The 16926-nt window shown below is 48.1% G+C and overlaps 5 protein-coding genes across 5 annotated transcripts; 2 read left to right on the forward strand and 3 right to left on the reverse strand.

The window, feature by feature from the left end:
• Positions 1–1288: 1288 nt before the first annotated feature.
• EDB82DRAFT_526490 (uncharacterized protein) lies at positions 1289–2654 on the forward strand (the record flags this gene model as incomplete). The annotated part of the gene is made up of 3 exons (XM_065609155.1): positions 1289–1364; positions 1420–2370; positions 2428–2654. 3 exons carry the CDS (start codon positions 1289–1291, stop codon positions 2652–2654), a joined length of 1254 nt encoding a protein of 417 aa, XP_065463852.1.
• Positions 2655–4220: 1566 nt separating this feature from the next.
• Positions 4221–5435, reverse strand: EDB82DRAFT_477137 (uncharacterized protein; the record flags this gene model as incomplete). The annotated part of the gene is made up of 3 exons (XM_065608082.1): positions 4221–4318; positions 4406–5230; positions 5288–5435. The coding sequence occupies 3 exons, from the start codon at positions 5433–5435 to the stop codon at positions 4221–4223; spliced, it is 1071 nt and encodes a 356-aa protein (XP_065463853.1).
• Positions 5436–10568: 5133 nt separating this feature from the next.
• EDB82DRAFT_477138 (histidine phosphatase superfamily) lies at positions 10569–11680 on the reverse strand (the record flags this gene model as incomplete). The annotated part of the gene is made up of 4 exons (XM_025726904.1): positions 10569–10641; positions 10716–10821; positions 10895–11561; positions 11645–11680. 4 exons carry the CDS (start codon positions 11678–11680, stop codon positions 10569–10571), a joined length of 882 nt encoding a protein of 293 aa, XP_025581424.1.
• Positions 11681–12321: 641 nt separating this feature from the next.
• Positions 12322–13841, forward strand: EDB82DRAFT_504614 (uncharacterized protein). The gene is made up of 2 exons (XM_025726905.2): positions 12322–12770; positions 12857–13841. The coding sequence occupies exons 1-2, from the start codon at positions 12623–12625 to the stop codon at positions 13777–13779; spliced, it is 1071 nt and encodes a 356-aa protein (XP_025581425.1). The 5' UTR covers positions 12322–12622; the 3' UTR covers positions 13780–13841.
• On the reverse strand, positions 13842–16596 carry EDB82DRAFT_504615 (uncharacterized protein). Its single transcript, XM_025726906.2, has one exon. It carries the CDS (start codon positions 16201–16203, stop codon positions 14122–14124), a length of 2082 nt encoding a protein of 693 aa, XP_025581426.1. The 5' UTR covers positions 16204–16596; the 3' UTR covers positions 13842–14121.
• Positions 16597–16926: the final 330 nt, after the last annotated feature.

The following is a 16926-nucleotide window of genomic DNA, read 5'->3' on the forward strand; positions in this document are numbered from 1 at the left end:
TTTCATGATGGTGCATGTCCAGTATAAAAATGGCGCCAGTTGAGAAACATGATATGACTCTTTAATCTCCCTCCAAACATATGATGATTGAAAATGGGCGGCTGATATGGGTGACACTTCTCAGAATTATCATTCCTCTAATTCTTTGCTTTGTCTAGCCCAGTTTTACATGGGAGTGCTTTCGGAGTATCTCATCCGTCAATTTACGTTGCATCCCCACTTCCCAGCTCTTTCTCCATGAAACCAATGGCAATGGCTGCAATAATAATACCAAACAGCCATTTTGTAGCCAACTCCAGGAGAGAATAATTATAAAGGACTCCCGTCCTATGCTCGAACACTATGATATGTCTGTCTATCATATAGCCATTCGAGCCTTAATGCACTCTCTTTCTACCTAAAGCCAAACAGAAGAGCATCAAAAAGCATGGGAGGTGTAGACTAACCTCTAAAAAGATGCCACTACAGAGTAGCCACTACTAGGTAAGCATATGATAGCCCCACTCTCCCGGAGGCTCTGCCTTTTGGTCATGGCCCCACCGGAAAGTGGCCAGTGGGCAATAGAAAGATTAGCATCCTAAATCTTAGGGTACAAAAATAAACAGCCTAAGAGGTCTGGTCTAAGCAGCATAAATTGACCTACTAATTTCGTCTCTTATGTTTGCAACAGCTAATTTTTCTGATACCCTGAGGAGTAGATGAAATCTTCTATAAACTCCTAACTTTAGTTCTCGCGATTTTCAAAGTTGAATACTGACTTTCTCCCTTGCTCTGCAGCTTGGAATCAGAAGGTGTCTCAAAAGTAACTTTATTTTCAAATAATACAACAGCAATACCTACCTGCGCAGCAACCCACTTCTTCGTCCTTCAGCACATCCTACATATTCAAACCCCTAACAAAAAAAAAAGCCACTTATCTACCTAGTAGGCGGGCAGGTATCAACTTCTGACCTCATCGTTCGCAGCGCATACTTTCGCAAGCGGCTCAACTAACAATACATGCGCATCCGGCTCTTGGGGACCAAGTCATCATTTCATAGATATGTAATCGAACCGCTCTTACATCTATTTTTGCAATCCGTTCAGGTGCGTCGCATAAAAACCGACCCCACTAGCTTCGTGGTTGATAAAAATATTAGATCAGCCTTAGTGGTTATATAACCTAAGGGAGCACTAAGAATTTCGTCCGGCCTTTTTCCAATCCATATTTTTGCGACCCGCCTGCTTTCAAAGACTCCATCACCGACGACCTTGCTGGCATCCATTCTCATCATCACCCCAAGAAATCATGTCTTCTATTCCGCCCCAACTCATCCGCGTCAAGCGAAAGCGCGACGACGAGTCACCTGCTGTGACTTTCCTCCGTATGCAATCTCATCCGGCCTCTCTCATTGACTTCTAATTTCTAACTCCCATCAGAGCTTGACGAAGGCGCAAAACGTCATCGGAACGACAGCAATTGGGTTTACCAGAGACGACTCCCCGGGCCTCAGTCTTCAGCAGTAGAAGCTCCCAGTCTACCCTCTCGAGACCCAAAACCCGTCATTCACGTCTCTGGTCCTGGTGATGTATCCGAGACAAGGAAGACTGTTCCCCCCTCTGTGGGCGACATCTCATCAGATTCAAACCTGATCGACCCATCCACAATACCCGAACATCGACGTTTCCATATTTCCAAAAAGATGATGATGGCCTCGAGCGCAACTCAAAACTTGGGCACCGGCCTCAACAAGCGACCACGCTATGGACCTGCTGTCTTTGTCGAACGAAGTCGCGCCAAGGCCAGTCAACGAGCATCGAGAGTCCGGGAGTCCATCAAAGAGTCAATATCACTACCAGCTGGTCAGATAATTGCTGGTGTGACAATAAACAACCAGCCGCAACAGGAGCGACGCCTTAAGAAACCAGCAGCGAGAAGCAGACAGAATTCTCCCCTACCAGACGCCAATTCTCGGACTCCACTCCCAGTCATGAACCCTCATAACCAGGACATATCCAAGATGGCGGCTGATATGAATAACTGGGTCATGAAAGAGATTGGCGCCAACCTCGAGGAAATGGAACAAGAAAAGCATAAGACCAGCAGGTTCAAACCCAAGGCCCCAGCTAAACGATACCAAGAACGTCACCCGGGAGTAGACACCACCAACACCAACGATGTGGATATGACGGAGAACAGTGATATGGAAGATGATGGCGACTGGGTCATCGAGGAATACGTTCGAATCCCTGCGCACGCTATGACGGTCAACGTAGCACCAACGGATGTCGGTGTATTAGTCCTTGACGGCAAAGAAGAAAGCAATCTGTTTTTCGGTCCTGAACGTGACGAGGACGAAGAGTTTGATGAGGACGATGAGGATGAAAATGGTGAGTCACTCTATTCCTGTGCTGCATCCAGTGATCAAAAGGCTAACACCCTCCCAGCCGAGAATTACTACACGGCAGATTATCCAGAGGAAGAGGTGGATTCAGATGATGAATTCGGGCGTCATGCGTACGGTTATCGCAACGGAAATGCCTCCGACGACGAGGAATTTGACAACATCTATTACGACGAGAGCGACAACGATATGGTCCTTGACGGGGACGACGAAGATGCCACAATGGCTCGTATTAGGAACTACGTGAAACGTAGTGGTGCCTTTGAATAACTACTAGACCAGTCTAAAGATTATAAGGCGTTACACTTTCAACCAAAAGAGGTTGACGGCTAGAAGCACATGAGACGAAATTAGTAGGTCAATTTATGCTGCTTAGCCTATAGTTCTTAGCTTAATTGTTTTTTTACCCCAAGACTTACGAGGTTAACTTTCTACTACCTAGATTGGCACCACACCACCACACGGAGATCATACACTAAGAGACAGTGCCCTCAGGGTATCAGAAAAATTGACGGCTGGAAGCATAAGAGACGAAATTAGTAGGTCATTTTATGACCCTTAGGCTATAGTTCTTAGATTACTTGTTTTTATACCCTAAGACTTAGGAGGCCATTTTTTCTGCTACCCAGTAGAGTGCTTAATTGTCAAATATTCTTCTCTATTTCTTTATTCATAGGACCCTAGGTTATATAAGCCACAACGGTGTGCCCCTGGGGGCGACACCATCGTCATTCGTCACGCTAACCAAACACGCATCTCAATCAACGACCAACGACACAAGCAACAACCCTAATCCGGAATATCTAATCATTGTTTGCCAAATGAACAGACTCGAAAGAATCCTTCACACGGTGAGAAGCCTTTGAGTGTTTGCTTGTTGGGGAGTGTGGAGGAGGAGGCGTACGAGGGGCCTACATCCTCGAGACAATAGCTGGTTTGTACGCCAGGTTTCTATTTCTCAATGTATAAAGTGGCAGATCGATGACTGGGATCCCATATTCCCATCGTGTAGGACGAAGGACACCTGCATCGATGCGACGCCTAGCTGCACCATCCTATAGGCACGTGCCTCGAGACATCCTGACTTTTCAGCCCTGCACTAACGGCCTGTCCCGATTCCACTCTGGGGATCTTCATGTTTGTCCTCGCTCTGTACTACAGACGCGAATGCCGAAGACTAAGTGGGCTCGGGTGGTTGGCAATTGCTTGTATCAATGGGTAGTCATGGCGGCTTCGTGATGCCAAGATGTGACATGATGAAATGTTTACTAGGTCAACTTTCATTGTTTCCAGACGCCAACGAGGCCGCAACAGACATCACCATGCACAAGCTTTTCGCCAAGTTCAGATTAGACAAGAAGTCTTGTAGGATATTAACAAATATAAATTTTACGTGCTGACTGTCTCCAAATAACGCCACTTTTTCCCTGATCCGTTTCTCTCATTATTTTGGGTAATCGTTCGTGACGTCTAGTAATACAGGGCGCAATGATGATAGCAGTGTCTTGGCCTGATCATGTCGCAACCCTCCTGTTGTTCGGTGCCGCCTCTTTCTGGCCTGTCTCAGTCGACCCCCAAGGCCGCTAACAATCATACAAACGTTCCGGTAGGTAGAAATGCAATGGAATGTACGTGCATGACAAAGGAGACTAGTTACATGTTTGAGGGTATGATGTGTACATGTAATACGTGATATTCGTGTCGTCGGAAATTCGGTCGTTTGTAGGCGTGATATAGAAAGCTTGTGCAAAAAAAAGAATAAAACAGAACGATTCGCTTGGTGATAGTGTGGTCAATGCCACTTCATCCGTATTGTCGCCGTTAGGTCAATCCAATTCACTTGTTGGTGGGCCCTGTTTTGAGCTTGGTGGCAGTATCGTTTCGCTCATCATAGCTTGAGGCGACGCTGCTCCTTTCTTCGGCGTCGCTCTCGCCTGTCGCGATATTGCATAGCTCGCTTTGCAGCTGCAAATATTGTTAGTTTCGTATGTAAATGTTGTGGTAAAACACGTTGTACATACCCCAGTCGCTGGACTTGAATTTGATCTCAGGATCAACCCAAGAGTAGTGGATAGCCCTCTCAGGGTACCGTTGGGCGAGACCAAGTGGCTCTGAGGGTTTATCCTGGCTGTCGCGTTCACGACACTTGATACTGACATGTTGAGGTTCGAGGTCGTCTTCGTCATCGAAGCAAAGCCAACCCTCCTGATCCCAAATAGGTATGCGTTGGTTCATACGATAATACCAAGCTTGGAGACCTTGGACAGTACGCTCGGGTGTGTTCCCAAATCTCGCAGCAAACTCCTGCTTAATTTGCTGCCATTTCATCTTCTTGTCGTGCCATGCGTAGATGATATAGTCACCCTCTTCTGTGGTATACTTTTGGTTGATATGACGGCTTTCGCCCCCTTCTGGGGGTGGGCTTGGGTAACAGTCCATGCCTGGCAGGCCCTGAAGAGATTGACTGCTACCATATCTGTAGTACGTGTCTGGGTTGCTGAAGCTGCTCATAGATTGCCGTGAATAGTCGGCGGGAAAAGGGTACTGGTTAGGCCTGAGGATAGTCCCTCGCCTGGAGTTTGATTGTTCGCTGACCATGTTCTCGGTGGAACTGTTTCTCATAGACCATGATGGCTGAGGTTGTGTGATAGAGGCTAAAGGTTCAAGAACAGTCGGGTTGCGAGTGAGTCCATGAAGTGGAGATAATATGGCCTCGGTCTTCACAGGTCCATGTGCTCTGATGAGATCCTCTACACCTTGGTCGAACTCTCCTAAACTAGGGAGTTTCACAGGCGAGCTCACTTCAGTCGGTACGACATTGCGTAGCCCTGGGAGGCTTGTAAACTCTTGAGATATCATTAGAGATCATGCCATCGAACCATATGAAATAGGCCATGACTTACCCTCAATCTTCACCTTGGGGCTTCCTGACGTTGAGCCTGGTGGGGTTTGGCCTTGAGTTGTGCGGTAGTAGGTGTGTGTCGGGTTCGGGCTGTTCCTCAAAGGTCTCTGAGTTGCCCCCTCCATTGTGAGGAATGGATAAATGCTCATGTCGATGACTGTCACACAACAAGCAGATGAGAAGATGTAAATGGTTTGGCTATTTGTTATGTTCCAGAGTTGTTTGTTATGATTCAGGTGGAAATGGTCCGCCTCTTGAAGAGGTATCAGGGAGGCGGCAGACAATAGTTGCAAAATTTGGAGGCTGGCGGGAGGGCAAAGACAAGCCGAGACTAGAATACGTCTTCGTTGACGAGACTTAAGTAAGGGGACAAGGGCGAGAGAATCGACTTGAGGAAAGAAGGGAGGATTTGTGCCAGGAATATCTCGTAGAAATGCGGGTACCTTTCTCGAAATATAGATGTCTCGAGGAGGGGGCTTTAGCTCTCTTGTATTCAAATGGTGATTCGTCCGAGGTCGATATGTTGGTAGAGTGAGGGAATGTTTGATGGCTTTACAAGAGTAAACTTTCGATTCCTATTCTTTTGTTTGGTACCTGAGCCAGCGGGGATAAGCCAACATCAAAGGAAGACGAGATGAGTGATTGTCTCGACTTATGAAGGGGTCTGTGTGCCACCCCTGCTCGACAGATAGACACTACCAACAGTCTAACTTGGCGTTAGCAAAGCGCCTCCTCGGGGACACACTCCCCGCCATCAGAGGAGACAAGGTGGAGCGAAGAAGCAAAAGCATCAACCGGGATGATATCCGTACCTGAGGCCATAAAGACAACTTCTTGCGGATTCTACACTGGGTCGGAGCACCGCCCCTACATCGGAGAGTATCCTGTCAGCACCTGCAGACGTCTACTAGGGCGCCCGCCCGCACCGGGACGATCATCCTGTTTTGCCTGGCCGTTTTCTGTACGCTGCTTTATCGCTATCTCTAGTGGGGATCTACAGTCATGTATCGTATGAATGATGCATTTGAACCAGCATAGCACATGATGGTAGAACTGGAGTCCTTCGCACAAGTATTCCACCAGATGGCATTGCCCCAGACCAGGTTCCCGGTGTGATCTCCCGTTCACAAGCAGAGAAGCATAGGTGAAGGATTGATAATGAAAAGGAAAGAGAAAAAGGAAACGGGCAAAGTACCCGCCCCGAGGTTTCAAGCAAGCCTGTGGAACCCATATCGCGTGGAAGCAAGGGGAGGGTAGGTGGGCGGAGTAGATCATCCCGTAATAACGATAGCAGGTACGTACACAACTCCGGACCTTGGCGCACAGTATTGATGCTTGTAATCCTTGAAGCAAGCGACTCAAAATAAAGCAAGGCGGGTGGTGGATTGCGAAAGAAAAGTAGGGATCCTTGATGAGTGTTGCAGGAATAAGTCAACAACCGATGTACTGCTCGGGTGAGCAAGTATATTGTCCACCTCTTTTTACTGAGATATTCGATTCCCTGCCATTTTGCGAATCACCTAAGAGATTGGCTCACACTCATATCGAGGGAAATATTTGCAAAGCCATGTCCATCCTGGCAATCGCTCATCTGACGACGTTGCCATGATCGAGTGCTGGGATGTGCCAGCCAAGTTCAAGGCACCCCGGCTCTTCTTGTGACTTAGACTGACCCGGATAGCATAAGTAGCCGTTCATTTGAGATCGCGTTAAGCCGAATTTGCACTGTCCGGGACTAACCCTGCTTGCTTACATAGATCCCAGACAGATCTCGCTTGGGGTGGGCGCAAAGGGTATTGGACAAGGGTTGCCACTGTGCTGGACCAACCCCGCTGCTACTTTGGGTGCCACAAGTAGCAGGCTGGCAGGGCTAGTTTGTAGAAATTTTGTTTGCTTTGATAACTCGATATAGTGTTGGTTGGTTGCTGAAGCAGTAGCGCGTGCGCCTCAACCGTCCCGCCGGGTCAAGCTGGGGGTGTGGTTTTCTTAATTATTCCCCTCTCAAAAAGCCCGTGTTAATAAGAGGAAAATCTACCTAGAAGACTTGGCACCATGTACAATTGAAACCCAGCCAGATCTCGATACCATACACGTGTATGTGTTTTTTTTTTTTTTGTTGAGTAGTGGCTCCTGACTCAAATGGGTAATCTGGATTGTGTAAAGTGACAACCGCCACAGTTACAGCAGGTTCATATAAGGACACTGTGGGGATAAAACGAGCGTCTGGCCATAGCGGGGACAAACAGTATGAGGTCAGGGGCAGCAATGCGAGTTTTGTTTCAGTGAACCAATTAAAAGACAAGCCAAGTAGTACACGAATGGTATCGGGCATTCTGCAACGTAGACCTCAGCTGTAGTACTGTAGAAACTTGCCTACTTGCCTGCCGTTATAGTACAGTAGTGGAAGATTAAGGGATAGAAGAACGCATTGAGACGTCTCACGTTCAAGCAGCGGTGTACATGGATATATGCACTTTGATACATATGCTAAAGAAAAGAAGAAGAAAAAAGAAAGCAATAGTGGACGAAAGCTGGAAACTTTACAAAAGACTGTCAAATCTGACAGGTATCTTGTGTAGGAGGTATTGCTCCGCTTTGGTGCAGGTAGCTCATCAGTAACAAGCCCAATTTTGAGCCTCGACAAGTCATTTCTTCTAGTGGAAAATGTGTGATGGCTAGGCTGTGTGCCTTGTATTGATGATGTCGATGCAGGGTCATGTCAAGCCCAGCTTGGCTTATCTTGAAAGGCTAGCCTGTAGCATCGGAAAAGACAGAAGAGATCTTCCGTCTTGAAAGGTCTAGGCCACGGGTTTTGATCCTCTCGTTCCTTGAAAGCCTGGAAGCTCACCCGTCAACATGACTTGATCGTGACGATTTAGGTCTGAGGTGACAATCACAATTCGGTCTGCAAGCAGGCCAGCGCTCGCAATGCACGAGTTTCCAAATGTGCAGCGAAAAATCGGACTGGTGATCTATTCATTGTGTCAGAAATCAAATCTTCAGTATCATAATCGGACACTTGCAGCCGGCGGCACATCCAGATCGATGGCAGCCATTCGAGTCAGACTCAACTCAGTATAGGCGCGCTGCAATAGCGTCTGGGGCGCCGTCATGGTATCGTGATATCCCTAGGTCTCGTGGAGCCATGCGGTCGAGCGTCATCGGCTTTTCGCGCTGAGAGCCAGCCGTGGTCAAGGAGAACTGTGTCACCAACAGATGACGGTTTTGCTTTTTGCTATTGTTGCTTTGGCCAACACAGCGAATAGCGATGCACACTGGGCAACCAGCCACACCTCACCAACCCCAATTTGGCTAACGTTGCAGAAAGATGTTCATGGCGGTGTCGAGAGTCTTCATACTGTACTGCATGTACGGTCGCAGGTTGAGAAAAGTGAGAGATGACGGATATACCATCGGCAAGGATGAGGATTTAAGGATCAAGTTTACGAGAATGTCGGTCAATTCAGTTGTTTCAGCTGAAACCTGAGGCATCTTCAACAACCGCTTGGGTAGAAGCACTTATGGACCTCGATGGGAAGGAAGGTGACTTCTATTCCGTTGAGCGTTGAGCCTCAAGTCCTGGAAACCGGGAATAGGAACGTGCTTTCTTTCCGTGTGCTTTAGTTAAAGACAACAACATAGCATGTTACCTTTCGTTGAAACCCAAGCAAATGACCCAAGCGCCTGGCGTCTGCGGCGCTTCGGAATCACTTTGTACCAATTATTCTAGGTAATTAAGTATATAATTCTCCAATACTCCGAAAGCTATCGGACACAGCGCATTTCAATCATATCAATCACAAATCTACCTCAAAATGGCAATACGTATTTAATTTCAATCGTTGTAGTTTTCTCTCCTTCTTTCCTCCTCAATTTCACCTCTTTTACACTACAAAATGGGGCCAAAAGTCACTATGACCAATCGAGATTAACTAACCTAGCAAGTAACTACCAAGAGCCTGCAACAATAAGCAGGGAATGCACAGATGACACAACCCATGCAAAGTGTCTAGCTTTATAGGTAGGTATTCCACCAAACTAAGGTTTCTCTTGATATGGCCAGCCTACAGCGCTATCTTCCGGATCTTGTCCCCGAGCCAAGCACTAGCCTCCTTACCTAAGAGATATTGAGACTGGGAGATCACCTCGAAGGATGATGGCAACGACTATGAGGAGCTTCTCCAACGCATCAGCTTCAAGTTGAGCCCCGATCATCCAAATTTCGTACAGTACACCACACGGATAACATGAGCCGTTAAACATTCAACAAACCTCGTTAACGGATGTTTGCTATTTGTTGAAAGACTCTTGTTGGTTGCTAGTCAACGGTCAGCCATCGGAGAAATGTTTCCAACTCAATCGGAGAGGAACAATCGTTCAATCGAACCACCTTTGCCTATAATGATAACCTACCCGAGCAAGGCGTCTTCTACAGTGCAATTCAACGTCAGCAACATGCCTGATTCGATCGTCCCAGTGAAGCAGGGGTCTGAAGATGCGACACATTCTGTCACTTCTCACCATGGATTTGGCCCGCATCTAGATGGAGATGTCGATTTTTTCATGCATTGGACGTAAGGGAAGATCCCTTACGGAACGAGAGCGCTGACATGTCATCTTTCAGCTGACTCGCTGTCTCTCAGCGAAATTAATCAGATATGAAACGCGCAATAATACACAGTAATGTCTTTCTTGATTAGCCAAGTAAATATTTACTGGAACTTGAGCTTAGACTGGTCTTTACTAGGGTTGCAGATCAGTGCTTCTTCGACTGCCGCATAATGCAAGCAAGCACGTGAACTTATCTAATGCCAGGGGTCCAACCCATTTGCTGAGGCTTCGTACGGATACACATGGACATCTCGGGAATAAACCAACATCTCTTTGCCGGCAGTTCCGTACCCTTGCCATTTACGTGGTTCTATTTCTAGCCCTTGCTCCTCGCAAGGGTGCATTCGGTTTTAATCAGCTCTTTGGGATTAGCATGAGAGTCAAGGGTAGGACACGAGCAGTTTGACAAGTTTCAGATGAATTGTAAGTTGTTCGACAATCGATTTATCAGAAATATGTCATCAGGGTCTGAATACGCGTTGGTAGCATTCGAATCCTCCGGGACACGGATACGCCACGGTCAATTACCGACTCAAAACCACGGGTCCGAAAACGTTGGATGTTGCTTTAATAAACATATCGTGGAGCCTCAACCAGAGTTAGTTTAGCATCTACTAGCAGTATATCCGTAAACTCACCACTAACACCACTTGCGAATCACATGGAAATCTCTATAGCTTGGAATCGATATCGCCTTGTGACATGGAGCCAGTTCCGGGAAAAGATTCATCTCCGGAAAATCGCCTGTGTTCTGAGTTAGCACGGTCCAACATCTGGAGGCAAGCGAGTGAAAGCAAAGTCATTGTCAACCAACTCACCAGCCTCGCTCTTCTCCAGAGCTCAGAAAACTACAGTCGCTGTCCAATTCGCACTGCCACTCCCCAAGCCTGATAGGGATGGCTTCGCTTAAGGGTTGGGATTCGTCTGCATCGTTGTGTTTGTTAATTTACTGCCGCCAAGATCCTGTCACTTGACAACCACTGCAGAGTAAACGTACCAGTGCTTGGCACTTGCGTGCCTGTGCCTTGTCGACGACGGCGGTACGTGCTCAGACCGCACGTAAAGGCGTGAAAATCTTCTTCTTCGACAGCTTCGGGGACACGCCCTGTGAGGACACGGCCCAAGGCTATGACAACGGCTGCATGGGTGCAGAGCACTACCGCACGGTTTCCCTCTGCATCGCAACGCTCAATGATGCCTCGCACGGCCGATGCAACACGCCCATAGAGGTCCTCGATCGTTTCGCCTTTTCTAGAAGGCTTTATGGCAGATACGTAGCTATCATCATATGCTGGGAATAGCTCCTTGAGTCGCTTATGCGAAGCTGGGATCGGATGGTCGAAAGGCGCTGCCCCAAAGAACTCACCCAACCCGTGTTCTGGACAAATTGTGGCGGCCGCCGAACCTTGTGTCGTTCTTGGTTCCTCTCTGAGTCGTTGCTGCTTGAGCTCAACAAAGGGCGTTATAGTCTGAAGACAGCGATAGTAAGGGCTGGAGTACACGGCATCGATGGGAGGCTCCAGGGTTATGAGATGTTTGCCCATCTCTTTGGCTTGCGAGACTCCATAAGACGTCAGGGCAGGATCTGCGGGAATTCCAGTGGGAGACCGTATGGCGGCCGTGTAGACGCCAGTCAAAGGGTCAACACTCCAGCCGGACCGGAACTAAACTCCAGGCCAGTCTATCAACACCGGGAAAAGGAGATATATACAACCAAACATTGCTTGAGGGCGGGGTCGGAACTTACTCCGTGACGTGTGACGTAGATGACTTCCAGTGACATATTTCCTATGTGTACTTGTGGGATTGACCGTTTTGAGATAAATGTGCTATCCAAGTTCTTGTTCTGGTGTTCGTTGTGAGGACTCGGTAGGCAATGTGCCCGGGACCTCGGTGCTCGGCAGACCACATGCCTTTTCAACGACACGGCCCCACAGCTCCCCGAAAAGTCGTCGACGGATGGCCGAGATATCGGAGCCGCTCTGTGCTACAACGGTCAAGGTTCTTGAGAGCACAGAACTTTCCTTGATGTTTTAGTATGTCGGGAAAATTAATAATACGCCGCTGACATCGGAGAGAAGGAGTCCGAATCTTCAACGTTTTGAAATGGGGCGATCAAAATAGCGTCAAACTATTGTTTAGACTAGGTACGTTGCCAGCCGCTTCGTTTCGTCCGGTCCAATCCTGAGCCTGGTAATATAATCGGCTGAATTCCGATGACGCGGAAATGTAACTTGGGATGAAGAAATTATAGGTAGGAGATGAGCATTACACAGTCACGCAAGAAATGTCATTGGCGGATTCGGTCCGTCAAAACCTCAATTAGTACTGGATTTAGCTTCAGACTAGACAAGGGCTTCAATTGAACTTGACGACAACATTTGCGAATCTGGACAAATTGAGTCGTAATCCTTGTCGACGTGGCTATCACCACGCCCATAGACATCAAAGAACAGAACGCCCTTCCAAGGCTTGATCAACGTAAAAGTTCCTCCAAGTCCTCAGGCATATTCGGCATAAACCCAAAGTGCCAAGACATACTCTAGGGTAGCTGAATTAAGGTGGTGGGTTAGCGTGAAGGTTGTGGATTAAGTGGCTCACGTCAGCCATAAGCCATTTTAACGGCTTACACGAATTCTCATGAGAACTTCATTCTGTATATTCAAGTTCCTTGGTGCTATCTTCATTGGGATATACTTCATATATATCAATCAAACCCGATAAAATGGTTCAGGACCGTACAGTTGCTTCTCAGCGCTCAGCAAACGCGAGTCAAGCATCGCAAAGTGGTTCATCAGCTATCAAGAAGAAAGTTGTGCGACGTGATCCAGAGAAGAGACGCATGCAGAACCGCTTAGCTCAGCAGAACTACAGTGAGTTACCAAGTATAGGGTAGTATAATATTCACTATCCTGATATAAGCTTGTCATGCGTGGTGGCTGACATGATCCTTCTCCAGGGCAAAAGCAGAGAAAGCGCATACAAGAGCTAGAGCGCCGTGCTGCGGGACATGGCACCGAGGTACAAGGAGAGGATGATAGGGCTCTTGACAAGACACAACTGATAGGAGACCTTATACCAAGGCCCGATAGAGGTAGTCTTCCAGATATAGAGACTGTCAACCCTTTAGATCTCTACAACGACCCTGAGACGTCAGCGCTACACCAATCAACCACACATGCAGAGACATGGGACTCGGATGTTTTTTACGAGGACTTTGACAAGTGGCTCACAGCAAATCCTATTTGCGATGAGCACACAACGCCGGCGTTAATGTTCAACTGCGGCTGTCCCACTCTTCACGTACCCAACACGTCGACAGAAGTCCTGCTCCCCATCATCCCCAACCCATATAAGAACAACCTTCAAATCGACATCATTTGCATAATCTCAGCTATGCTAGAGAACTGTCTCTGCCTCGGGATAACGCGTTCAATGTACTGCGCTGAAGAGGCTACGTCTCCTTTCTATCGGGCTGATGTCGACTCAGACCCCAGTGCGCAAGCTATCGTTGTATCTGTTCAGCGCGGGTCTCGCGGACTCCATTTTGACCTTCGTCCCACTCAGACACAGATTGTTGTCAAGCATCATCCGTTCGTTGACGTAATTCCGTTCAAAGAGATCAGGGATAATATCATCAAGTACATGAATCCTACAGATGAGGATGAGTTCTTTCATGACTCGTTGAACCACTTGACATGCTGGGGAGGTGTCAATGGTGCACATACTGGAACACCCTGGGACGCGAGAAGCTGGGAGGCAACGGAGGAGTTCCTGCAAAAGTGGTCAGATATTGTAGGAGGCGAAGAAGGTGAGCTGGCGAGGAACTCGCAGTGGTGGAGATCATTTCGTGATGAGCGAACGGTGACGGAGATAATGTGATATCAAGATATCGACGGACGTGATAGTTGGGTGCGCACTTAAAATGAATTGACTTGAATTTATGTACAGCGTGTTTATATGTCTATACAGATGTGCACAATATCAAACAAAAGACAATATGGACAAGATGTGCGAATCTAATGCCATTCTGGCATGGCCATGTCTGAGGAGAATACCCTGATCTACCACAACGCCATCATAAAAAGAAAGAGCAAAATCAGCCTGTCCCAGATTTAACTCCTGATCCTTTACCCAGGCCCCGTACTCCGAAAGAAATATGTTTCCAAACAGGTTCGTATGCCATTCTTCTGCATGTTATGTCATTCATGTCATAACCCTGGCTTACATGACAGTGCATGAGCCCAGGGTGCGTGCCCTCCGGCGACCGGTAGGACCAAAGCCACCGTCCTCCTCATCGAGATGAAGGGCCTGGGCTTCTCTGGCTCGACGCCTGCGTCTTCGGTAACCAGCGCCCGTCATGCCTGCTTCTTCGGTGGCCTGCATGTAATCTGCCCACTTCCTCTCCAGACGACCGGCGGATGCCAGATCACCCCGCAGAACTCGCTTTTGATGCTCATCTACAGTCATCTGGAAGCCGTAGAAACACTTGAGCCCAATCATCTCGGTCGGGTAGCTGACTCGGTCGGGTTGGCCTGAAACTTCCTTGACTTGGGTGTTTCGGAAAAGCACCTCGCGGACACCGGTCCAGGTGACGTTTTGGCAGTCGTAGACGACCATCTGGAGGCTAAGTTTAGGCCGTGTGCCATTTTTAATTGATCGTTCAGAGCGCTTCATGACCATGGCCGCTGCCTCGGCGAGGACGAGATCGCTGACTCGAGTATTATCGAGGTCGATGTTTTGAAGATTCGTGCATGTCTGCATTACAGGAATCATTCCTGTGTCACCCAGGTTTTCGCAGTAACTCAGGGAGAGATGTTCTATCGAGGCCGCGCAAGGAGCCTTGGCAAGATGCTCTGACAAAATCGAGTTTGTGAGATTCTCGAGGTCCTCAAGTTCGAGATGTGTTAGTCTGGGAGTGGATGAAAGAATAGGTTCAAGAGCGTCATCGCTCAGCAGCTTGCAACCAGAAAGCTGCAGGCCCTCAAGGTCTGGGACCAAGTGTCCTATCGTCTTGACGCCTGCATCTGTGAGCTGAACGCAACGGCTGAGATCCAGATGTCGAAGCTTCCTTGCAGGGACAATTGGTCGATCGGTCAGAATATCGATTTCGGGCTCAACGCCATGCATCATAATCTTGAGAGCTTCATCATTAAACTCGGCACATCCACTCAAAACCAATCTTTCCAGGTTATTTGTCTTGAAGATGGCTTCGGCGGTCGCAACGTTGTCGAAACCGCTAACCTCGCCAGCGCGGAGATCCTTTAGTCTCGGGCAAGCCTCAACAACTCCCTTGACACCTTTAGCATTCACCTTGCCGCACCATGAAATGTTGAATGCTTCAAGTTGAGGGCACGATTCAGCAATGATTTTGCAAGATGTGTTAGAGACTGCGGTCAACCCAGTAAGATTGAGGCTGACAAGCTTCTCGTTGCTTCGCAACAAGCTATGGAGCGTACTCTTTTGGAAGTTCTGGCAACCTTCCAGTGTCGCATTCATGAGGTTTTTGCATGCCTTGACGATAACCTCGGTGCGCTTGTAGTGCTCGACCTGTACGCATCCTCGTAGGTTGAGATCTTTGATGAAGGGACCTGCCGCGATGATGATCCTGGCGAGTGACTCGGCAGGAATTTCGCGATAGAATTCTGAGGCATCAAGAGATGTCCACAGTTGACCATCAAAGCAGGTCTTGTAAAAGGCCTTGGAGACTCGAGATGCCTGAACAAGCTCCTTAGGCTGAAAGAAAGAGAAGATGTGAATCTGAAGTTCATTGGGCATCTTTTCCCAGAAGCGGAACGGAGGCTTCTGGATAGGCTTTACACCGGGGCGGACTCGAAACCGAACATCCTGCTTGGACCGAAACTCGGATGGAAGAGGAGCAGTTATGGGTGTAGTAATTGGCGTGACATTTTCGATTCTGCGAATAGCCAATTCGCTTCCAGGAGTTTCAAATGGGAACTCTCCTGAAGATTGAGGACTTGAACCTGATGTGCTGGGCAGACCAAGAGGTGAAGGCTGTGGGGTTGATGAGCGAGCACTGTAGGGAGCCTGGGGCTGGGGTGGTCCAGTGGCCGCAAGACTGACACACGAGAGAGTGCTTCTCGTGCCATAAGGGCTTCCGCGACTGCCTACAGATTTGGAGCGGCGTAAACCACTCAACGAGGGTGTTGACGATATACGCTGAATTCTTTGAATAAGACGGTGTCGGTTCTTGCCCTTGACTGGCATATCCGGTGCTGGCGGAGTGGATACGCCCTCTGGGGCCGGGCTCGGAGCGCCGGAAGACGAGATCTCGTAGACATTCATGGTAATAAATTCGAAATAGATTGGAGAGTTTTTGAGTATTGTTATCGTCCAAGAGCTAGATGTAGAATCTTGCAGCTGTAATAGTATTCAGACGAACAAGACAAGACTCCCCGATAAGAATTGTACTGTACTCGTCGGTCGGTCGATGGTGGAGTGTTTCGTAGGTTCCTCGGTGGTCGCTAACAGAGCGGCAGGGGATAAATGCAGGGTCCTGGCCTCAATTCATAGCTAGCGAAGGATGGGAGTCGATGCGCATAGGTATTGAGATCGAACAGATAGGGAAAAGGGAATCAAGACAATGCAAAAGCGGACAGAGGAAAGGAAACAAAGATAAAAAAGAAACCTCGTCCAAAAAATGTCGCTTAGGGAGAACCGAAGAAAAAAAGGTCCAATGTTAAGGTTGCCCACTCGTTTTTTTGGAGGGAAACCGAGGAGATCAGCAGACGATGGGGACGACTCGGCGAGGGTGGTGGGGGTGGTCAGCGGGGCCGTTTCGTCGTACAGTAGGTACCGTACAGTATCTAACTCATGTAGTAACTAGGTACGGTATCTAATCGAAGAGGGAAGTGTTCTAATGGTGCAGTATCGAATTTTTAGTTATCGTTGGAGAAGAGGGCACATGTCCATGGAGAAGTGAACATGACCTTGGATGATCACCAGAGAAGAGTAGAAGAGAGAACAAGAAAAGAAAGAATAGACCAGAACAGAGGAGAGTCACAAAGT

Source organism: Fusarium venenatum (genome assembly GCF_020744135.1).
Source record: "Fusarium venenatum strain MPI-CAGE-CH-0201 chromosome Unknown EDB82scaffold_3, whole genome shotgun sequence".
Taxonomy (NCBI): Eukaryota; Fungi; Ascomycota; class Sordariomycetes; order Hypocreales; family Nectriaceae; genus Fusarium; species Fusarium venenatum.

Excerpts from the sequence above, each read along its gene's own strand:
- EDB82DRAFT_504614 (XM_025726905.2), top strand. The coding sequence starts at position 12,623 with ATGGTTCAGGACCGTACAGTTGCTTCTCAGCGCTCAGCAAACGCGAGT. Across the intron at positions 12,771-12,856 it reads CTTAGCTCAGCAGAACTACA|GGCAAAAGCAGAGAAAGCGC; the intron begins GTGAGTTACCAA and ends ATCCTTCTCCAG.
- EDB82DRAFT_504615 (XM_025726906.2), bottom strand. The coding sequence starts at position 16,203 with ATGAATGTCTACGAGATCTCGTCTTCCGGCGCTCCGAGCCCGGCCCCA.